The following is an 18,637-nucleotide window of genomic DNA, read 5'->3' on the forward strand; positions in this document are numbered from 1 at the left end:
ATATTTTGCGAAACATTTCTGCAAATACCCGTGCAATTAATAAAACTCAAAATCGTTTCACTTGCAGATCTCTTCAATACAGGTTTATTCTCTCTAGGATAATATTTCATTCTCCTATTTTTTTTTTTTTCTGAAAATGGATAATTCTTCCATCCTCATCTATCCCAGCCCATTCATTCAAATAGATCTTATTTCCCCACAATATATTGAGATAGATTTCTACCAGTCAGCTTTGCTAAACATTTAACTACCCAGACAGACATAGAAATGCCTCTGACCCTCTCCCTTGAGTTCACTTCCTTGGTCTCTCAAAACGAATTGTCTCTTATTGATTTCCACCATCATAAACTGCCTCCTGTCTGTGTTACATACTATTATACCCAAGTATGCCTTCTGTTCCGCTTATTACTCAACAATTACCTCCTGGTGAATCCATCAGTTTAAAATGCCTTCTGACTACATTACATATTATAACACAATGAATTGGACAGGCACTGCAGCCATAGCGACTTCCATCTCGATTACTTTTAATGTGTTGGAAAATGGGTTCCATACATTTACAGTTTAAAAGGACAATATTTTGTATGAAATGATTATACCATTTGATTTTCAATTATTGAAAGAAAAAAAAAAAAAAAAAAAAAAAAAAACGAAAGATAATACCTGTTGCAGGTAAAAAAAAAAGACGTAATTTAATACAAGATGCATGCAAATAACAGTAGCACGTGGCCGTGTATATGCACACCACACATGCCAACTACCCATCTTCCTGTTGCTAAATTTCACTTGAACCACAAAAACATCACTGCATCTTGTTGAAAAATATGTCACAAGATCATAGGTACAAAAAAGCCAATATAAACATAACAGTTTGTTTTTTTATTTGTTCTTTTTTATGTCTTCTGCTACTTGTCATGCTTACAAAATCTTAGTTGGGAAACCTTTCTGTATTTTACAAGGTTAGCTGATAACAAAAGACGAGGAAATTTTCAAGAAAAAAAAAATGTTTATCTTTACGAATTGCTATGAGTTCATAAAAACAGGAATATGAGATAGGATGAAAATTAGCTCCAATAACATTTTTTCAATTATAATGTTTCAAAGTAATTTGATCAAGGTTTTAAATCTTTTTGCAACACAAACTGAAAAAAAAATGAGTTAATTTCTCATACCACTATAATGGAAAGTGAAAGCTTGTAAAGTACATGATAAATATCAGGCACAGCAAATTAAAACTGTGGCTAAAGAAAACATTTCAAGTCCAGAAGATTTCTATTGTGATGAATGAGAAAATAGTCTTTGACATTTTGAACATTTATTATCTCAATGTGACTAGTAAAATAAAAAAAGTCCAAGATGCAGAATCCTTAACAAACAAGCTTGCACCAATCAGAAGTTCAATTACAACAAAAAACTCTAGCAATAAAAACACAAAAAATGCTGCACAAATATAATTTCCAATTACTCATGGACTGCAACTCAGTGACTACCTTTTGTCTGATATTGCTGTCAACCTAGATCTCTTTCACAACAGATGTCCCCCTGATTTACTGTTCCGCGGACTAAATATGGCCGACCGTACCAAAAAGCAATATCGAATTATCCCTTAATGGTCTCTTCGCTTCCACATACGCCTTCCCTGCAGGGGCATAGCAATTTAACCTTGAAGCCCAAATGTAATCTGTGTGCAGGGAGACATTACTAGTAAGGATCAGGCAGTTTTGCTTTCATGAAGGGTCTGCCATATTTGATCCACAGATCAGTAGATCCGAGGCTCATCTGTTCAGAATGTGACCATAATCTATGTCTCCACCACATATACACTGGGAGAGACGGCCACCAGAGACTATATCTACTCCTGCTGTTATCATTTCGTACCAATTTATCTTCCATTATGTGATAATTCAGGCAGTTTAGGTACTCTACTCACAATGGCCAGTGTCATGAGAGGCTTTGTTCTATTATTCTCAGTTATCATATCAAGTCTTTGGGACATCTGAATGCTTTAATTAGTAATTTGACAAGACCATCACCCCCCCCCCCCCCCCCCGTCAGGGGCAGATCCAGATATATTTTCCCCGAGTCTGCAAAACTATCTTTGTTGATCCAAACTCCTTTTTTGACCATCTTCTGACAGAAAAAAATTAAATGCCCCTCAATGTAAACTTGAAAAATTCTGACTGTCATCCAGCAGAACCAAAAGATGGCTTCCACCCCCTCCCCCACCCAAAATGCACACACATGTGGATACTTAGGAAGTGCAAAGGTATGAAGTTAAAAAGAGACAAAGGACAATTCAAGGTTTCCTTGTTATCATATTCCTTTCTCTCACATAATCAAGTTCATGGATGAAGTCAAATATATATTTGCTGATCTTTACCATTTGTCTTTGTGCTACAATCGGCAACCTAACCATCCTAAACTTTGAGTCTGCTCAAATAATAATGACTTGCACAATTTCTTTTTATCACTGCAGATGAGATATCAAAATCATCCCTCTTGTTATTGGTTCTCTTCGTTTTGTGCTATTTTACTTCAACCAAATGTAGTAATTTTAGCCAACAATACCGCACCAGTACAAAAAGTTGGTTGTTTTAATGAATTATCTTTCCCAAAAATCCTCTGGAAGAAAAAAAATATTCTGAGTGAGAATAATGCTAAAAAATGCACACCTGCAAGGGCTGTTTTAAAATATTCAAAATGAATATTCAATATCCTTGTCGACTCTGATGTCTACGCATGAAAAACAAGATTGCACTCTATTATGTCACTACGAATTAATTACGTCAGCGATGAGGCTGCTACGTGAGAAGAAGATAACATTCCCGAGTACACACAACATGACACTACTGATACAGATCACAACAGTGCAATTTACTGGAACACTATCATAATTATATACCGCGTAAAAACCCTTAAGGGGGTGGAAGTCCAGTATGTATGACCTGGAGAAACATACTGTTGTAACCAACTTAGCTCCATACCATTAATTATATAAACAAGAGATGGGTTGCCCGATGTTTTTATTGCCATTATGTTAGTATTCACATTGTTAATATGCTATGCAGGCTTGAAGAGGTCTCATCTGTTACCTGTGAAGTAGTTTTAATTTGTTTTTGGTACTTTATTAGTGGCAAGATCGAGGAATCAAATAAGTAACTATCTCCACTTATCCATAATTTCATATCACACAATTTGCAAATTACTAAATACTGCGGCCAGATAATGAATTGGATTCAACCCAGTGGGAATGAAAGGAAAGTGAGTCTCCACAAACATATGAGCATGTTTTACAACTACCATCATCTTAGAGTCACCAGTGCTGTAGAACATAAGCCAAAATTTAAAAAGTCAGTATGCATGCCTTTTTATCTTTTTTTTTGCATTTGTATACTCACATGTGGACACACCCACCTATCAAAGACATCAAAAATTGCCCAATTTTTAACTCAATAAGATGCAAATCTGGATTTAAATACCAATCACAACAAATACTACAAGTGGTTATGAGTCACCTACGTGTGATAACACTGAAGTGTTCAGAAAATCATAACATTCTCAGATTCAAGCTGACGCCCTTTTTACTGCATCGAAGGAAGGATTTGTATAGATCTCGACAAAACATGAAATTTACGATTACTGGATTTAAAGCAATCTTTGCTTAACAGACGTCCTTATTTCCCATCTTTTTTCATAAATACTTTCTGTTTTCTGTCACTTGTCATGGCATTAATATCACGTCATCCTAAACAACCGGCGATCGCCATGTGGGTCAACCGCTCGACCGGCATTTTTTAAGCAATGAAAGTACACGTCCAATAACACAAAACAAACATCAGAATTATCTAAAAGGATACGACTGTTGTCCTCTTTGCTGCTGTTGACCCGGTGCTTGCTCTTGCGGTGTATAAGAGGGATGTCTTCGGGGATGTATGTTCATTTCAACGTGAAAAGGGAAGAAATGAAGTCCTTAGTGAAGGACCAAGTTCGGTAGCTTGTTGCCAAGCTATATCTCCTACAATTAATAAAATAAAGGTCTCGTTAGACATATCAATGGTTATACTTTGTAACTCACCTGGAATAAGATGTCTACAATGTTCATGATGACTTAGATGAAGCCAGATTTTTCACATAATATTCAACATGGCGTACCTAACAGGAGTCTGCAAGGAGACGATTCGGACGTTTCCGTTACACTCTCGGATATTTCCGGCATCTCAGGAGCGAAGGTCAAGGTCAGAATAATAAACGGAGAGAGAGAGAGAGAGCAGTGCTCAGGAGAAAAGAACCGCTGAAGGACTGCACTTTATGACAGTGAGTATCTGTCCATTTTCTTTTTTAAGAACGACTATATAAATAATCTTCTATCAGAGTGTTACAATCCCATTGCTTTTAAAGATGGTTCTGGCGTTCCCCAAACTCCCAACTGTCTCGACTGTCGGTCACGGTTCGGTGTAAGAGGAATGAAGTCCGCTAGGAACCGTATTCCGCTTCCTATTACTTTGTAAAGGTGGCATTTGTCCCATATTCTTACACCAATTGTCCAACTAACCCTAACGTGTACTAATCATATTGGTGTCCAAACTTCCATTCCTAGGACTTCCTTTCCTGTTACAGCTGGATGTTAGCCAGCAGTCTTCACAGAGGGTTCTTTATGAGGAAAATACTTTTTTCCATCGTAGTATGTGTTAAATTATTGACTCAGAACATTGTTTTCCCAGAAGAAAGGCAGGTTGAGATCAGATGATTAAAATTGCTGCTTGATGGAACTACTGGCATGATCGTACAAAAATTTGCCCCCAAGAATTCTAAAAGAAATTATCTTCACCTTTTATTTCACACCTGTTGTAGTGTCAATACCAACAAATACTTAGTTTAGTAAAGTGTGCTGCCTTCTTCTTCTCTCTCTCTCTCTTGTTTGAATACATGTGGCACGAAAATTCATGAGTTAGCACTCCTATTGACAGTTCTGAGATATGGTATACTGGCTGCCCTAATGCATAATTACTGGCAGCGCAAGCCAGTTACTTATAGTAACTTATAGTAACTGGCTTGCGCTGCCAGTAATTACGCCGCGGGATATTCAGGGCACAGACCGTGATCATAAGACATACCGTGAATAGAATTTAGAATTTAGAAAATAGACATTGCATGTGAACGAAGCCTTATAGTCATTAAAGACCAGATCAGTTACTATATATATATATATATACTGGAGAGATTTGAGAAGTTTGAGGTTGCATCTTTCACCCGACAGATAGGAGAGCTGGTCTTTTTATGCTTAGATCATAACTTAAGAAACAAAAATTATAAATATTGTTCAGGGATTACTCTCAGGTTTCATTGAAATCTGTGAAGATTTAGGTGGTGAAAATATCAAATTAATTTATTTAGTAAATTTTTGATTTACTTATTTAGGTACATGTAAGTGTTTTGATACCCTGAGTGTCAGAGCAACGTAAAAGCTAGCTTGCTAAATATACCTTGTGGTGGAGTCGCTTTTACTAACTCTGAAGACCAGCGGCCATGAAAGTTTTCCATCAATCAAATAGAACTGCTCCGCAGTGAAAATGCAGTTGAATGTCATCAGACCAAAATAAAACGTAAAACAAATTTAATTCTGCTTTATTTAATTTTATTTGCTGTATTTAAGATGTAAAGTGAAAAAATAAATAATATTCTTCGGAAAGAAAAGATATATCCAATGTTTTTGTATTCTTTGCTTATCAAAGAACATTTAGTCCTGAGATATACACGTGCACAATACATGTGCTTGCCGTGTGCCAAATTTGACAGCTACACTGTATGCCCGATACCACTATAAGGGCTGCGCAATGGCTATACGAAAATAAGTTTTTACAGCAGAATGTTGCTTGTATTGTGGCACTGACCTTCGACTGCAAGATATTTTCAATTCAAACTTCTAACTCTGCGTCAGGCACTTTAATTGCTTCTTGTCTCGCCTGCACGAGACTTCAGCGCAAGGCGGGAAAGGCAGTTCCAGGCGGCCAAACCTGTGACGTACGAGACTTATGACTTCCAAATATGGATCCAGGCGGACACAGCTGTGACGTGTGACTTCCAAATATGGAAGGGCCCCAGGCAGAATTTTGAAGAAGAACGCCCCAGAGTTGCCACTGTTCGCTAGAGCCTGGTATTGCTACTATGGGTTATATATGAAATCAAGATCGAGCTGGCAATACCGGAATCTAGAACCTAGGGTAGTGTTTTGATGGCCTAAGAATGACTGACTGAAAGAAAAAGAAAAAAGTAATGTACCCAGGTTTGAATTAATATCTAAATACATGTTTTTGCACAAACCTTCTTATCTTGAATGTCATCTGATCTCAAAGAAAGACACCTGCAGTTCACCACTTTTTCAAGTTTTGCTTTCTTAAACATGTCACCTGACCTTGACCAAACTCATGACTCTGACTATAATAATTTGGAGTTTGGATTGACACCCCGGGCAGTCAGCTCAAAACAAGTGACATGACAATAAATAGCAGCTCAAGGTTCAGTGGTGACAGATGCCTCTGTTAAGATATCTATTTAGTAACCAGTTCCAAAGGTAGAATTTGTTTTTGTTGTTCCTTTGCAGGTTGGATGGAATAAAAAGCAACCTCGCTGATTCACAGGCACTGGTTCTCTGGATGTGACAGCAGTAAGGCATGTAACAGGTGAGTTCACTGTGATGTGGTGATACTCGGGGTGATCTGCAGTAAGGCATGTAACAGGTGAGTTCACTGTGATGTGGTGATACTCGGGGTGATCTGCAGTAAGGCATGTAACAGGTGAGTTCACTGTGATGTGGCGATACTCAGGGTGAACTGTAGTAAAACATGTAACAGGTGAGTTCACTGTGATGTGGTTATACTCGGGGTGTTCTGCAGTAAGGCATGTAACAGGTGAGTTCACTTTGATGTTGTGATACTCGGGGTGATTTGGTAGCACTCTTTTTGCCTCCAAACTTTAAAGACCTCAAGATGAAGTCAATCCTTTTCCTGTACATGAAACCATTTTCTTTTTCTATCAATATGTTTACTGGTCAGAAATAATACTATCAAAAAAAAAAAAAAAAAAAAAAAAGGGAGTTACAGTGCTCTTGTAATATTTTTGCTGCTGACACCACTATAATGTCTTCATTGTTTTAACTGTAACAACTTTGATCTAGGTCGGCTTGCATCAGACGAAGAGAAACCACGATGAATTTCTCTGCACTTAAAACTCTCATGAACCTGGAGACCAACTGTACTGGCGGGGTACCATGGATACTAGATATATTAGGGGAGTGCGTCTTGGATACCAAGACCTACATATCCGTCATCTTGGGAATGGCGTCTCTGTTTATTTTCATCATTGCGGCTTCCCCGTAAGTATGATGCGGTGACTAGACAAGCAGTATAACTTCATTGTAAACTAAAGTGGCTGGAAAATGGGTCACTGCATATTTAACTGTTTTGAAGTAGTGTTTAATGTGGAAGTCATGTATAGTATGGGTTTTTTATAATTATGTCATTTTTGATGTTTATCATTTCTGTGTAAGATATGATTTTATGTGAAGTTTCAGTTGAACTGTATTTGGGATTGGCTAATTAACTGTCCTATGCAATTGCTTTATATATACAGTACGCTATACTAGTATATCAACATAAAACCCACCAGCATGTGTTGTATTATGTGTAACCTCTTGTCATGAATAAAAGAACAGAGACATGGCTTCATATGACATATATCAATTGATGAATGAAACCTCATTGTATTTGATATCTCCAAGCATGAACGTTAATAAATCATAACTTACGAACTTCATTTATTCCAAACATTTTACTATTTCAGTATTTATTATAAACAGTATGTGTAACCTCTTGCCATGAATAAAAGAACAGAGACTGAATTGGCTTCGTATAACATTTATCAATTGATGAATGAAACCTCATTATATTTGATCATCTCTAAACATGAATGTTAATCAATCATAACTTATGAATTCCATTTATTCCAGACATTTTATTATTTCAGTATTTATTATAAACAGTTACCCACAATGATGTTATTTTCACTTTTATTTTTTTTTCTGAAATTCTTAAATAAGTTTGGAAAATTAAATATGTAAACAAAATTTAGGGTCCCAGATGGTTATTGAGGCTCCCCCATATGTGACCTCCGAGGAGTCTTATACCCCATTCACACTACAGTTGCAAAAATGCGCATTTCTATAATCCAAATTTTTCGTGAGGAATTTGATTCAGTTTTGCGTTCACACACGCTAAGCGAAACCGAATTACACGTTGAAAATCTCAGGTTTAACTTCCTGTTTTGAACACTCGCGCATGCGCCGCACAGGCAATCTTAAAATACCAACAAAAATTTGTGACGACAAATGCAACTCTAAAGACATTCCAGCATTCTTGAAAAGTATAAGATGGCAAAATAAGTTTATTTCCTCATGTTGTAGTGAGTGGTGACCTCCAAATACGTTTGGTGTAATCGCTAAAGTAATAAACAAGCGTTCACAGATACCCGCACTTATCTGCACACATGCGCAGTTAGATCTGTACAGGTGTCGATTCCAGTAAGTTATCCGGATCGCGCTTAGAAATCCACCTCGCTTGCAGGATTTTGAAAATGCGCATTACAAAAATCCTCTTGCGTTCACACTACTGCATTTATTCGAATTGTGACCTAATTCGCAATTTATCCGGATAACTGAGCGTAGTGTGAACGGGGTATTAGAGTGCATTTACAAGTTGATCCACTGACTAACAGACCCATGGACTAAATATGCCTGACCCACTTAAATACCATTCCCCTAATTCGCTGATGGTCTCCTCGCCTCGATATTCCCCATTAAATGGATTTAATCTAGGCTCCAAGGTTTAATTGCTTGACCTGCTAGTCCTGCTCGATTGTCAGCATGGGACCCATCACAAATATTAGATAAATCTTTTGACTGCATCGCCATTCTGTGGGACAAGAAAATTAAAAAAAACTTTATTATAACATTATTGGAATGTTACTAGAATATTTAAACATTACCAGGATGATGTGGTAATGTTATAAAAACATTTTGTTTGCTGTGTTGATGTCATTTGTGATGCTAGTATTACTCTGGAGCGGATCCAGAGATATTTTCTGACAGGCTTCCGAATTATATATTGATCCATGCTCCACTTTTGACCGTCTTCCGACAGAAAAAATAGATATCTGTCAATGTAAACTTGAAAATCTGACCATCTTCCGGAAGACCCAGAAGACGGCCTAAATCCGCCCCTGTATTACTAGTATATATATTTGTTGTGTTCATTTTTTCCAGTCAGCTAATAACCAACTGCAGGACAGGTATTGTGGATGAGGCGATCTCTATAGGATTAATACTGTGCTGGCTGGCGGGAGATTCCACAAACCTGATTGGATGTTTTCTGACAGACCAGCTACCACTACAGGTTGGTTTTCAAATCAAAGGCCCCATTCACAACCTAAGTTGGTCCGCCTAAGAGATCCACCGATCAAATATGGTCTACCCACTTGAAAGCTAAGCAGGCTATCCCCTTTAAGAATCGATTCAGTGTCTATAAGGGGATTATGCAGCAAGCTTTGAAGTGGATTGGACATATTTGAGCCATGGGTCTGTTAGCCCACGGATCAATTTGCTCTGAACATTCCAAAGGATAGTGGGTGCCCAGTCTGACATTTTTTTTCGACAAGGATAAGGTCTTTCCTTTTCCCCGAGCCATAAGAAATGACATGTAATGACCTCTCCTTACACGCTGCATACTTTTCTTTTTAAAATCATTTAGTTGCTTTACCTTGGTATTGGATTTACTATCACGCTTCAAGAATATTTGCCATTTTCTCTTTTTAACTGATCAACTGATTCAAGAAGAAATTGAGGAAATTTTCATCTTTTCAGAAATGGTCAGCCATTTACTATGTGCTGATTGATATGTTGCTGCTTGGTCAGTATGTTTACTGCAAATGGAAACACATGAGACGTAACAGAAGATTAAAAGGTGAGATTGAATGATGTCTTAGTAGGGTTGAGTGCACGCAAGTATTTTTTCATTTATGCATGTGTATGTACATTTGTATTTCCATGTGTATGTATGTATGTATGTATATGTGTGTGTGTGTGTGTATGTGTGTATGTATGTATATGTGTGTGTGTGTATGTATGTATGTGTGTGTGTGTATACATGCATGCACGTTTAAATATCAGCTGAAAGATTTTCCCAGAGTTGATTCCATATTTCATTTCTTCATTTTGTTTGTTCATTTATTTTTGAAAGAGGTTTCTTTGAATTAATCTTATCTTTCATTATAATGTTGAACTTTATTTTCTAGTCCACAATGTTAACATTCAAGATGAAGGTGTCTCCCAATCGCGTCTCCTGCAGTGTATATTTGCCCTGTGGGGCATATCGTACATTGGGATCAGTCTATTACCATTCCAAGCCACTGCCACAGAACAAATGTCAGTTATCAGTCACATGAGACCTGCTGGCAGGACACTATTACAGGAAACAGAACACCATACTCCGGGACCTGTCTTCACAGTGAGTTGATCTGTCATTTCACAACAGGTCTGTGACCAGGGAGGGTTTGGGGTTGGAATGAACTGCCTTTTTTGCCAGGAAAAGGTCCAGTCTGGTAAAATTGGGTGTAGGTACATGAAAGTTTCATTGTAAAAGGTCCTTCTTTTGGAAAAAAAACACCACCTTCATCTGAAATTGCTACTGGCCTGAACAACAACAACTACAACTGTGTGGCAAAAGTTTTCTTGAATTTGCATCAAATGAGAATCTAAGGGGGATATGTCATTGATGATTGGATGTTAGCAATTTTTTCTTTAGGTTTGTTATATGTGATATCACATCCTTTGAGGATGTGTTCTGAAACCACACAATCTTGGTTCTATCAGATAATCACTTATTATTATTATTATTATTATTATCACTTGGAGGTGGTTCACCATTTCTAGCAAACAGTGATGTGAAAATCTCATTTCTTTGTTTTTAGTGTATTGTCTTTTACTGTATGTTGTATGGTGGTACTTATATTAAATTTGCTTGCCAGTAATAACATTGAGTACCACAGCACAGTGACCATTTTGCTTTGGTAACCAGTAATAACATTATGAGCGCCATAGCCTTCCGTATTCATGGCTATTTTCTATTCAAGTGATATCAACACAAAATATATACATCAGAGGCAGATTTAGGGCGTCTTCTGGGTCTTCCGGAAGACTGTCAGATTTTCAAGTTTACATTGACGGGTATCTAATTTTTTCTGTCGGAAGGGGTAAAAAATGGAGGATGGATCAACAAAGATAAATTGGAAGACTGTCAGAAAATAACTCTGGATCCGCCCCTGTACATGCATCTTCTAATATGTTGTTGTTTTTTTCTTCAGGGTACAGGCGATATAATAGGCTATGTGTGTGGTATCATATCCACATGTTTTTATATGGGGTCCAGACTGCCACAGTTACTACTCAATGTGAGTAATCAGGCACATTCACACAAGGTTGCTTAAAGGGAAAACAAGTGTTTGTTCCACCCCCCCCCCCCCCCCCCCCCACACACACACACACACACACACACACCTAAATTTTTCCTAGGCTTAATGATGACTTTCACAAACTAACAATGGTTTATGAATCCATTCTGGCATTCAAAGTTAGTCCATGTTTTTATTTTTTTTATAAAAAGTTTTTTTTTCTGTAAAATCTTAAGGGATTATTATGGATGTATAGCCATCTATGCAATTCCACCTGGACTCCGTATCTCGAAAGGTTCGCTATGTTGCGCACGTGCGCAAGTGTATCGATTCCATAACCGATTCTATTTCAAGATACGTGGCCATGGAATAGAGACGCTTGCGCATGTGCGCAACATAGCGAACCTTTCGTGATACGGAGCCCAGGTCTGATGGCAGGCAAAGGTTACAGAATAGTTGCGATAAGTGCTGTTTTGGTGGTAAAATGGAATTTATCATATTTCTGTGTGTTACAATGTTTTTATTGTGATATATAAATCTCATACAAACAGTTTAAGACGGAATAGGCCCAACTTGCATCATCAAAAGTTTAAGTAGCCAAATTCAGAACAGGTATTGCTGATCATCTTTTGAATGAGACCGAATAATTTTTGCTTCCAGTTCCGCCGTAAGTCAACAGAGGGCGTTAACATGGGCATGTTCATCCTGATCGTGAGTGGCAACCTGACCTACGGCAGCAGCATACTGGTGAAGTCCACGGAGGAGGTGTTTATCCTCCAACACTTACCCTGGATAGTAGGAAGCTATGGCATGATTCTCATTGATATCATTGTATCCTTGGAGTGATATTGTTATGTAATTGATGTTAGTAAGAACATTTTGGTGCCCTTTACTGTGTGATCTCTTTTTCTGAGAAGGGGGGGGGGGGGGGGGGGGGGGGCTAAAGGGATCTTGCAACTCTCTTGTTATTGATGTTATTTTAAGGTTTTCTTTTTGCATGCTTCATATTTTCAAATCTAAATATTCTCATTCTTTTGAGTTCTCAATGTCAAACAGAATAATTTGCACTTTTTAACTTGTTTCAGGTCAAGTATTCAGTTATTGTTGATCTCCTCATCATAGGCAGTATTCAGAACAAATGATCCGCGGGCAAACTGGTCTGCAGATCAAATATGGTCAACCCCCATTTGAAAGCAATACTGCTAATCCCCTTATGGTCTCACCGCCTACCCAGCTCTGCAGGGGTCTAGTAATTAAACAGATTTTATCTCAGTTCCGGGGTTTAATTGCTAGGACGGCGTGTGCAGGAGGAAGGGAGCCCATGAGGGGATTTGGTGGCATTACTTTTAAGTGGGTTAGCCATATTTGATCCCCATATCAGAAAGTCCACTGATGAACTTATTCTGAAAGCGCCCATAGTTCAGTTTCCACATCTTTCCTTGATCATGTCCTCAGACATTCTCTCAGTTTTACTGTTACCGTGGCAACAAGGCAATACACCTCGATGAAAACAGTGAGGATTATGAGAATGAAGCAGAGAAACCTTTATTAGATGAAGATGAGCATAATGTGGAATACTGATATTATTATGGTGCAAAAAGTTTTGGTTTTAGGTCTCAGAAGTATGAAATTAGCATTATTTCATCAAAAGAAAAACACAGACTAACACTTGAATTTTAAAATTATACTCGTTGCTTTGTTAATCTTTATGTACAGCTGCCTTACAATTGTGATATTCAAAACTTCTGTTAGATTAATTTCTTTTCATTCATTTATATGATAAACTAGGGTTTAATGTAAATGATGCAGAAATCTGGCTTAAAGGTGTTTAAGAGACGGTGATCGTAATTCAAGACTGAAAGCTGTATATTTTTCTGAAGCACTTTAAAATGAGTCAGTAAAATTATGTATGACTGATGCTTTACATCCCAGTGGAGGTCTATTTCTCATTGAATTTGAACAAAATTAGATGATATTAGTGATAAACAGGCATTCGTAACTTAGGTGGGTCTAATGTTTAACATTCCATTCTACTATGCACAGATGCAAAAGCTAATTATTATTTTTTTTTTGGGGGGGGGGGGGAGGGGGCAGAGAATGTTATGTATGATAGTCAAGTTGATAATATTCTATTAAACTTGACAAATATTTGTGTTCAGAAAACCGCAAACACTGTCAATCCTTTTTTTTTTCAATGATTTCTCCCTTAGTTCAACTACAGAGTAGTTTATTATGGGAAAGGAAATCTTTGCTATACAGCAGTAAACTGCCTTAAATTATTGGAATGAGCATGATATTCATAGGCCTATGGTAAATACTCCCAGAATTCAAACAAAATGGACATTTTTTCCAAAAAGTTGTTTTGTAAATAATACTCCAATATACAGATTCCAAAATGTTTCTTGGATTCCAGTTAGAGTATACTTTTTGTGGGCAGTTAAAAAAATGGAGTAAATAATTGTTTGAGTTTAAGAAGTTATTACTATGCCTTTGACATTGTACCTTTTTAGAACAAACAAACAACATAGTGCAATAATAATTTATTTCAGTCGGAGGGAGCTGGGAAAAAGGCATGGTTATAAAATAATTTTATTTTTTTGTTATAGGTTTACATACTATTGGCAAAAGAAAGAGAAAGATAAAACAGAAAGCATTTCAAATTCAAAATTTTTTAAGTCCTGTTTATTCTACTGGTAAAATATGAACGTGCTTGCTTGTGTTCACTGTAACTGTACGTGTTACATTTACATGTAACACAGTTACAGTGCAACTGTGACACAGTTACAGTGAACGCAAGCAAGCATGTTCACTGTAACTGTGTTCACTGTAACTGTGTTAAAAATATTGAATACTATTATGGGGAACATCTTAGATGGCCTAAAATGAGGAAAAGTAGGGGAAAAAAAATTTGTCAGGCAATACAATGTAGGTAGTAAACCAAAGTGTCTTTATTTTTTATAAAACCGTCAAATAATTTTTCATCAGTTGCTTCCATCCAGTTGTACTTGAAAATCTTACAAGATTGAAAGAACAAGGCAGCAAAGCTGTCAAATGTACAGACAAAAAACAGGAAATAACTATGCACAAAATAGGCTACTGTCAATTCTGATGCAAAAGTACATTATGTTAAACTGCAAATTCAACATCAAATTTTAATTATGCTTAACAGGTAATACCAATGTAAGTAAAATGTGTAACAAGCATAAGGCTTCAGGCCCATGGGAGTTCAAGTTCACACTTTGAAAATGTATAACTTCCAGAAAAAGAAGCCAATTAGACTGCTTTTCCAACTCTGGCTGCATTTTAGTCCTGTATTTTTTTTTTTTTTTTTTTTTTGAAAGTTTGGCAATCATAAGTAACATGATATTCCCATAATGGTCATCATGGCTGCAGCACCCAAAATTGTTTTCTTCTATTCTGATGCAATATTACATAATGGTTAGCAGCATAATGACCGTAAATTTTTAATAATAAAATATATGTATCATGGATTTTCAGAAAATGTGACTAGCATGGGTCTTCAAGCCCATGGAACTTCAAAGTCATACCTTGAAAATGCCAATATGTGAAAAATTAAATTTTCACAAAAAACTGTTTAACTGGCAGTAAGAATTACCAAACAGACTGCATTGCCTACTGAAGCTGTATTTTAGTCCTATGTTTCTTTCCTGTAAGTTTGAGAACAGTGAGTGACATGGTTTTTCTTAAATGGTCATCATGGGAGCAGTGCCCAAAATAGGTTTTTTTCAAATTTTGATGCAATATTACATAATGTTTAACAGCATAATGACCATCAATTTTTAATAATAAAATATAAGTATTATGGATATTCAGAAAATGTGACTATCAAAGGTCTTCAGGCCCATGGAACTTCAAAGTCACAACTTGAAAATGCCAAAATGTAAACAAGACAGCACTGTTCTGAAATGTTTTTTTTTTTCTCCATTTTTAACAATTTTTAACATTAAACAAAATTAACAGTTTGCTGCCATTTTTATATGATCAACTAAGAAAAATGATGAGATGGGAAAAATATCAATAAAGCAGTGTTAAATGTCCAATTTCTTCCTTTCTGAGATTCTGAACATAGTGAATGATTAAAATCTGACAAACTGCAATGATATGAGTTTATTTCCATTTTTGAAACTTAATTACACAATACACGACAGCAAGTTTACCATCATTTTTACAAAATCAACTAACAATGTTGTAAAGATGCAGGAAATGTCAAACAAACACTTTTACATTTCTTATTAATTAAATAATGAAATTGTTAACATGCCTAAGAATTGAATCTGAAGAAATGTGAAAAAACAGCATAACTTCTAAAATAATGGCCCGATCATGCTGATTTTTTAACTCAACCTGCGTTTTAGCAGGATTGACCACTCCTGTGAGTTTAATGACAATAAGGTCGCGCGACAAGGTTATTTTCAGTTGCACCCTGGATTACGCACGCTTGCTCCGCAAGGTGTCGCCTGCGGTGGGGGGGCAACACAGCCCATATGGTTACTGTGGCGAAGGTGACAGGTACTTCCAAACATTTTTCATAACTGTCATTTTTCCTCATTCTATTCACGAATTTGATATTTACGGCAATGGAAAATGTGGCACTGGCAAAAGTGAATCTACAATGTAGGTGTGTTGACAGGCCACACAGGTGTCCCCATTTAACCGCCGCCAGAGAAGAGACCCCAAGCATTAAACAACACAACCTGTAGGTATTGGAAATTTGGCGAAAGTTAAGCAACTGAGGCTTTATTAGATTTGGACAGAAATCGAGGGGAATGTCCAGTGACATGCCAAACCCCTAAGTTCAAGTCTTGGCCCTTGACACCAGTAACGCACCCCTTACTCAAGAATCTGAACAAATCAATGTTGGGCAGGTATGCTCTATTTTCTACAGGCGTTTGGTGATTTTATCAACTTGATTGTCAAGTGCCAGACCTTTTGTTCCCAGGTACCAGTAGCAAACTTTATCAGATAACAATCTGACACTAACCATCCTGCACTAACAGCGCTGTAAACCCAGTTATCAATGGTGTCATCTTTACCTGTATCTTTACCGGTATTATGCCAGTGGTACGTTTGATACATTTGAGTAAGGAAATATGCTTAATGCTTATATTCATTTATAATACATGTACGTTAGCATCAACCTGTTAATAAAAACTTGGAAACTTTCAATGTTATTACACAATAACAGTATAATGATGGGAAATGTTATGATTAAATGCTTAGAAGAATAATAAAAACAGATTATGTGAAATACAAAATGAATTGATTTTATTTGGGTTATTTATTTCAAACCAATTAATTATCAAACATGAAGCTTATAAAAACACTCGCAGATATATGAAATATAACCCTGCTGGTACACAGTTCTACAGTTCTAAAATGCAAATACCAAGTACATGTTCCTTTCACACACCACTGATGAGATGTGAATAATCATATGTATAAAGCAGTAATATATCACAAGAAATGTGTAAGCAAGATATTTCTACAAGTAACCTCATTAATCAGTCAGGCAACCTCATAATGCACCCAATAAATGTAGAAATTTGAGCTAGAGAAATTCTACATACAGGCATGACAGATTTACCATATATTGCCACCAACCCTTAACTGAATGGGCATAGAAAGAACAAAGTGAGTCTCCCTCCCATTAAAAATAAAAATAAATAAATAAAAAACAGATACTGTCATTCTTAATACTGAAAAACAATGGCACCTTGCAGCCTTCACTGCCTCACTTTTTGCAGACAATGTTCTAGTCACTGTAACTGTGTACTTTTGATGAGGCATAGATGCAAGAATAACTCCTTTGAAGTATATTGTGAAGGTCTCTTTTGTCATAAATCTGCCACGTATAACCTGAATGTACATATTGCGATTCACACCGCAGCAGCTTGTCTTAGTAAGGACTCAACCAGTTGAAAACCTGAGGCACAGCTTCAGGGACAAGATCACACAATCTATCCTTGCTGTGATGATGGATCTACTAGTACATTATCTACAGTATGTCTTGTCCTTCTGATTTCTCTAATACCATTTCCCCTGATCTATGCTCACATCAATCTCTACAGCTTTACCAACTGCTACACAGTTTTTACATCTGAAAGTATAAAGCAAAAATTGTAATAAAGCACAATCAATTTACTTGTTAGATATTGATTTGAGGGCAAGAGAAAAAGGCAGAAACCTCATATCATAATCAAGATAATTGAAAATCAAATAATGCATAATCCAATAGCTTTAGTTGTATACACTACTGATGATTTAATCTTTAAAACTTCAGCATATATTTCTCTTGTTAAAGCATAGCCACTTTATCAAAATGTGCTTGAACAAATAATAATAATAATGATAATAATAATAAACAACCTGCACACAAGATGGAACATGGAGGTCAACTGCCATAAAATAAGTTGATTTGTACTTGGTAGCCTGAGAAATAGTATCAGGTATTAATTTGAACAGTAAATTGAGTAATAATACCACAATGACACACGCATACGGTGTTATGTAACAAAATTCATGCATTACTTGCTGTGGCAGTGTCCTCCTCAACCTATCGTGCACCGCAGGTTTTGATTTTCAATGTCATCAAAAAATTTTATTGTTGTTAGTTTGATCTATGTATCTGCTATTCAAATAATATCGTTTGGAAAATAACTAACTGATTTAATTTTGCTTTTGCAACATGAAATTATCATTAACTTTGCCGGTTCACGTGTATACAGTACCTTGCTATCAGTGCTGCTCTTTTCTCCCCAACTCGCCACTGACAGGCTAACCACATCGTTTCAAAACAACGTTGGTATTTTCCTTTACTTTTGGTGTTGGCAGTTTCGTCCCTGGGACATCGTTTCGGTTAAAAACAACGTATCGTTTTCACCCATCTATGCATTGCTCCTGTACAAAATGGCCGCTTGTTGCCCCCCAAGGGAAAAATCGTAGCACGTGGGTAGTTACGCAAGACCTGTGACGTATAACGCGCGCATCGTTATTGGCCTTTCTGTTTTTCTTATATTGTGTTTACAGTGTTGCATATATGCTGAAAAGTGAAAAAAATGTGAAAAAACAGCATAACTTATAAAATAATGGTCCGATTATGCTGATTTTCGAACTTGAC

The 18,637-nt window shown here is 36.7% G+C and overlaps 2 protein-coding genes across 4 annotated transcripts in view; one reads left to right on the top strand and one right to left on the bottom strand.

The window, feature by feature from the left end:
* LOC106160886 (eukaryotic translation initiation factor 4 gamma 3-like) overlaps positions 1-4,288 on the bottom strand; it is a 53,426-nt gene extending 49,138 nt beyond the window's left edge. For both annotated transcript variants that reach the window (XM_086995818.1, XM_086995817.1), the window contains exons 1-2: positions 4,153-4,288; positions 3,858-4,015 (exon numbers count right to left, since the gene is read on the bottom strand). In XM_086995818.1, coding sequence (XP_086851944.1) covers positions 3,858-3,940 — 83 coding nt within the window. In that variant the 5' untranslated portion in view covers positions 3,941-4,015; positions 4,153-4,288. The remainder of the gene's footprint in view (positions 1-3,857; positions 4,016-4,152) is intronic.
* On the top strand, positions 4,167-13,557 carry LOC106159311 (lysosomal amino acid transporter 1 homolog). Of its 2 annotated transcripts, XM_086995821.1 has the most exons (9): positions 4,167-4,314; positions 6,602-6,680; positions 7,175-7,372; positions 9,317-9,446; positions 9,914-10,013; positions 10,345-10,556; positions 11,413-11,499; positions 12,160-12,330; positions 12,955-13,557. In XM_086995821.1, exons 3-9 carry the CDS (start codon positions 7,206-7,208, stop codon positions 13,078-13,080), a joined length of 993 nt encoding a protein of 330 aa, XP_086851947.1. In that variant the 5' UTR covers positions 4,167-4,314; positions 6,602-6,680; positions 7,175-7,205; the 3' UTR covers positions 13,081-13,557. The 2 variants fall into 2 exon arrangements, with proteins under 2 accessions (XP_086851947.1, XP_086851948.1); XM_086995822.1 differs by lacking the exons at positions 4,167-4,314; positions 6,602-6,680 and adding an exon at positions 6,820-6,908.
* The last annotated feature ends 5,080 nt before the right edge of the window (positions 13,558-18,637 follow it).

Source organism: Lingula anatina, chromosome 9 (assembly GCF_051362555.1).
Source record: "Lingula anatina isolate TDL-2025a chromosome 9, LinAna3.0, whole genome shotgun sequence".
Classification (NCBI taxonomy): Eukaryota; Metazoa; Brachiopoda; class Lingulata; order Lingulida; family Lingulidae; genus Lingula; species Lingula anatina.

Coding starts and splice junctions, on each gene's coding strand:
- LOC106159311 (XM_086995821.1), top strand. CDS start 7,206: ATGAATTTCTCTGCACTTAAAACTCTCATGAACCTGGAGACCAACTGT. Junction 9,447..9,913: donor CAGACCAGCTACCACTACAG/GTTGGTTTTCAA, acceptor TCATCTTTTCAG/AAATGGTCAGCCATTTACTA. Junction 10,557..11,412: donor CTCCGGGACCTGTCTTCACA/GTGAGTTGATCT, acceptor TTTTTTCTTCAG/GGTACAGGCGATATAATAGG.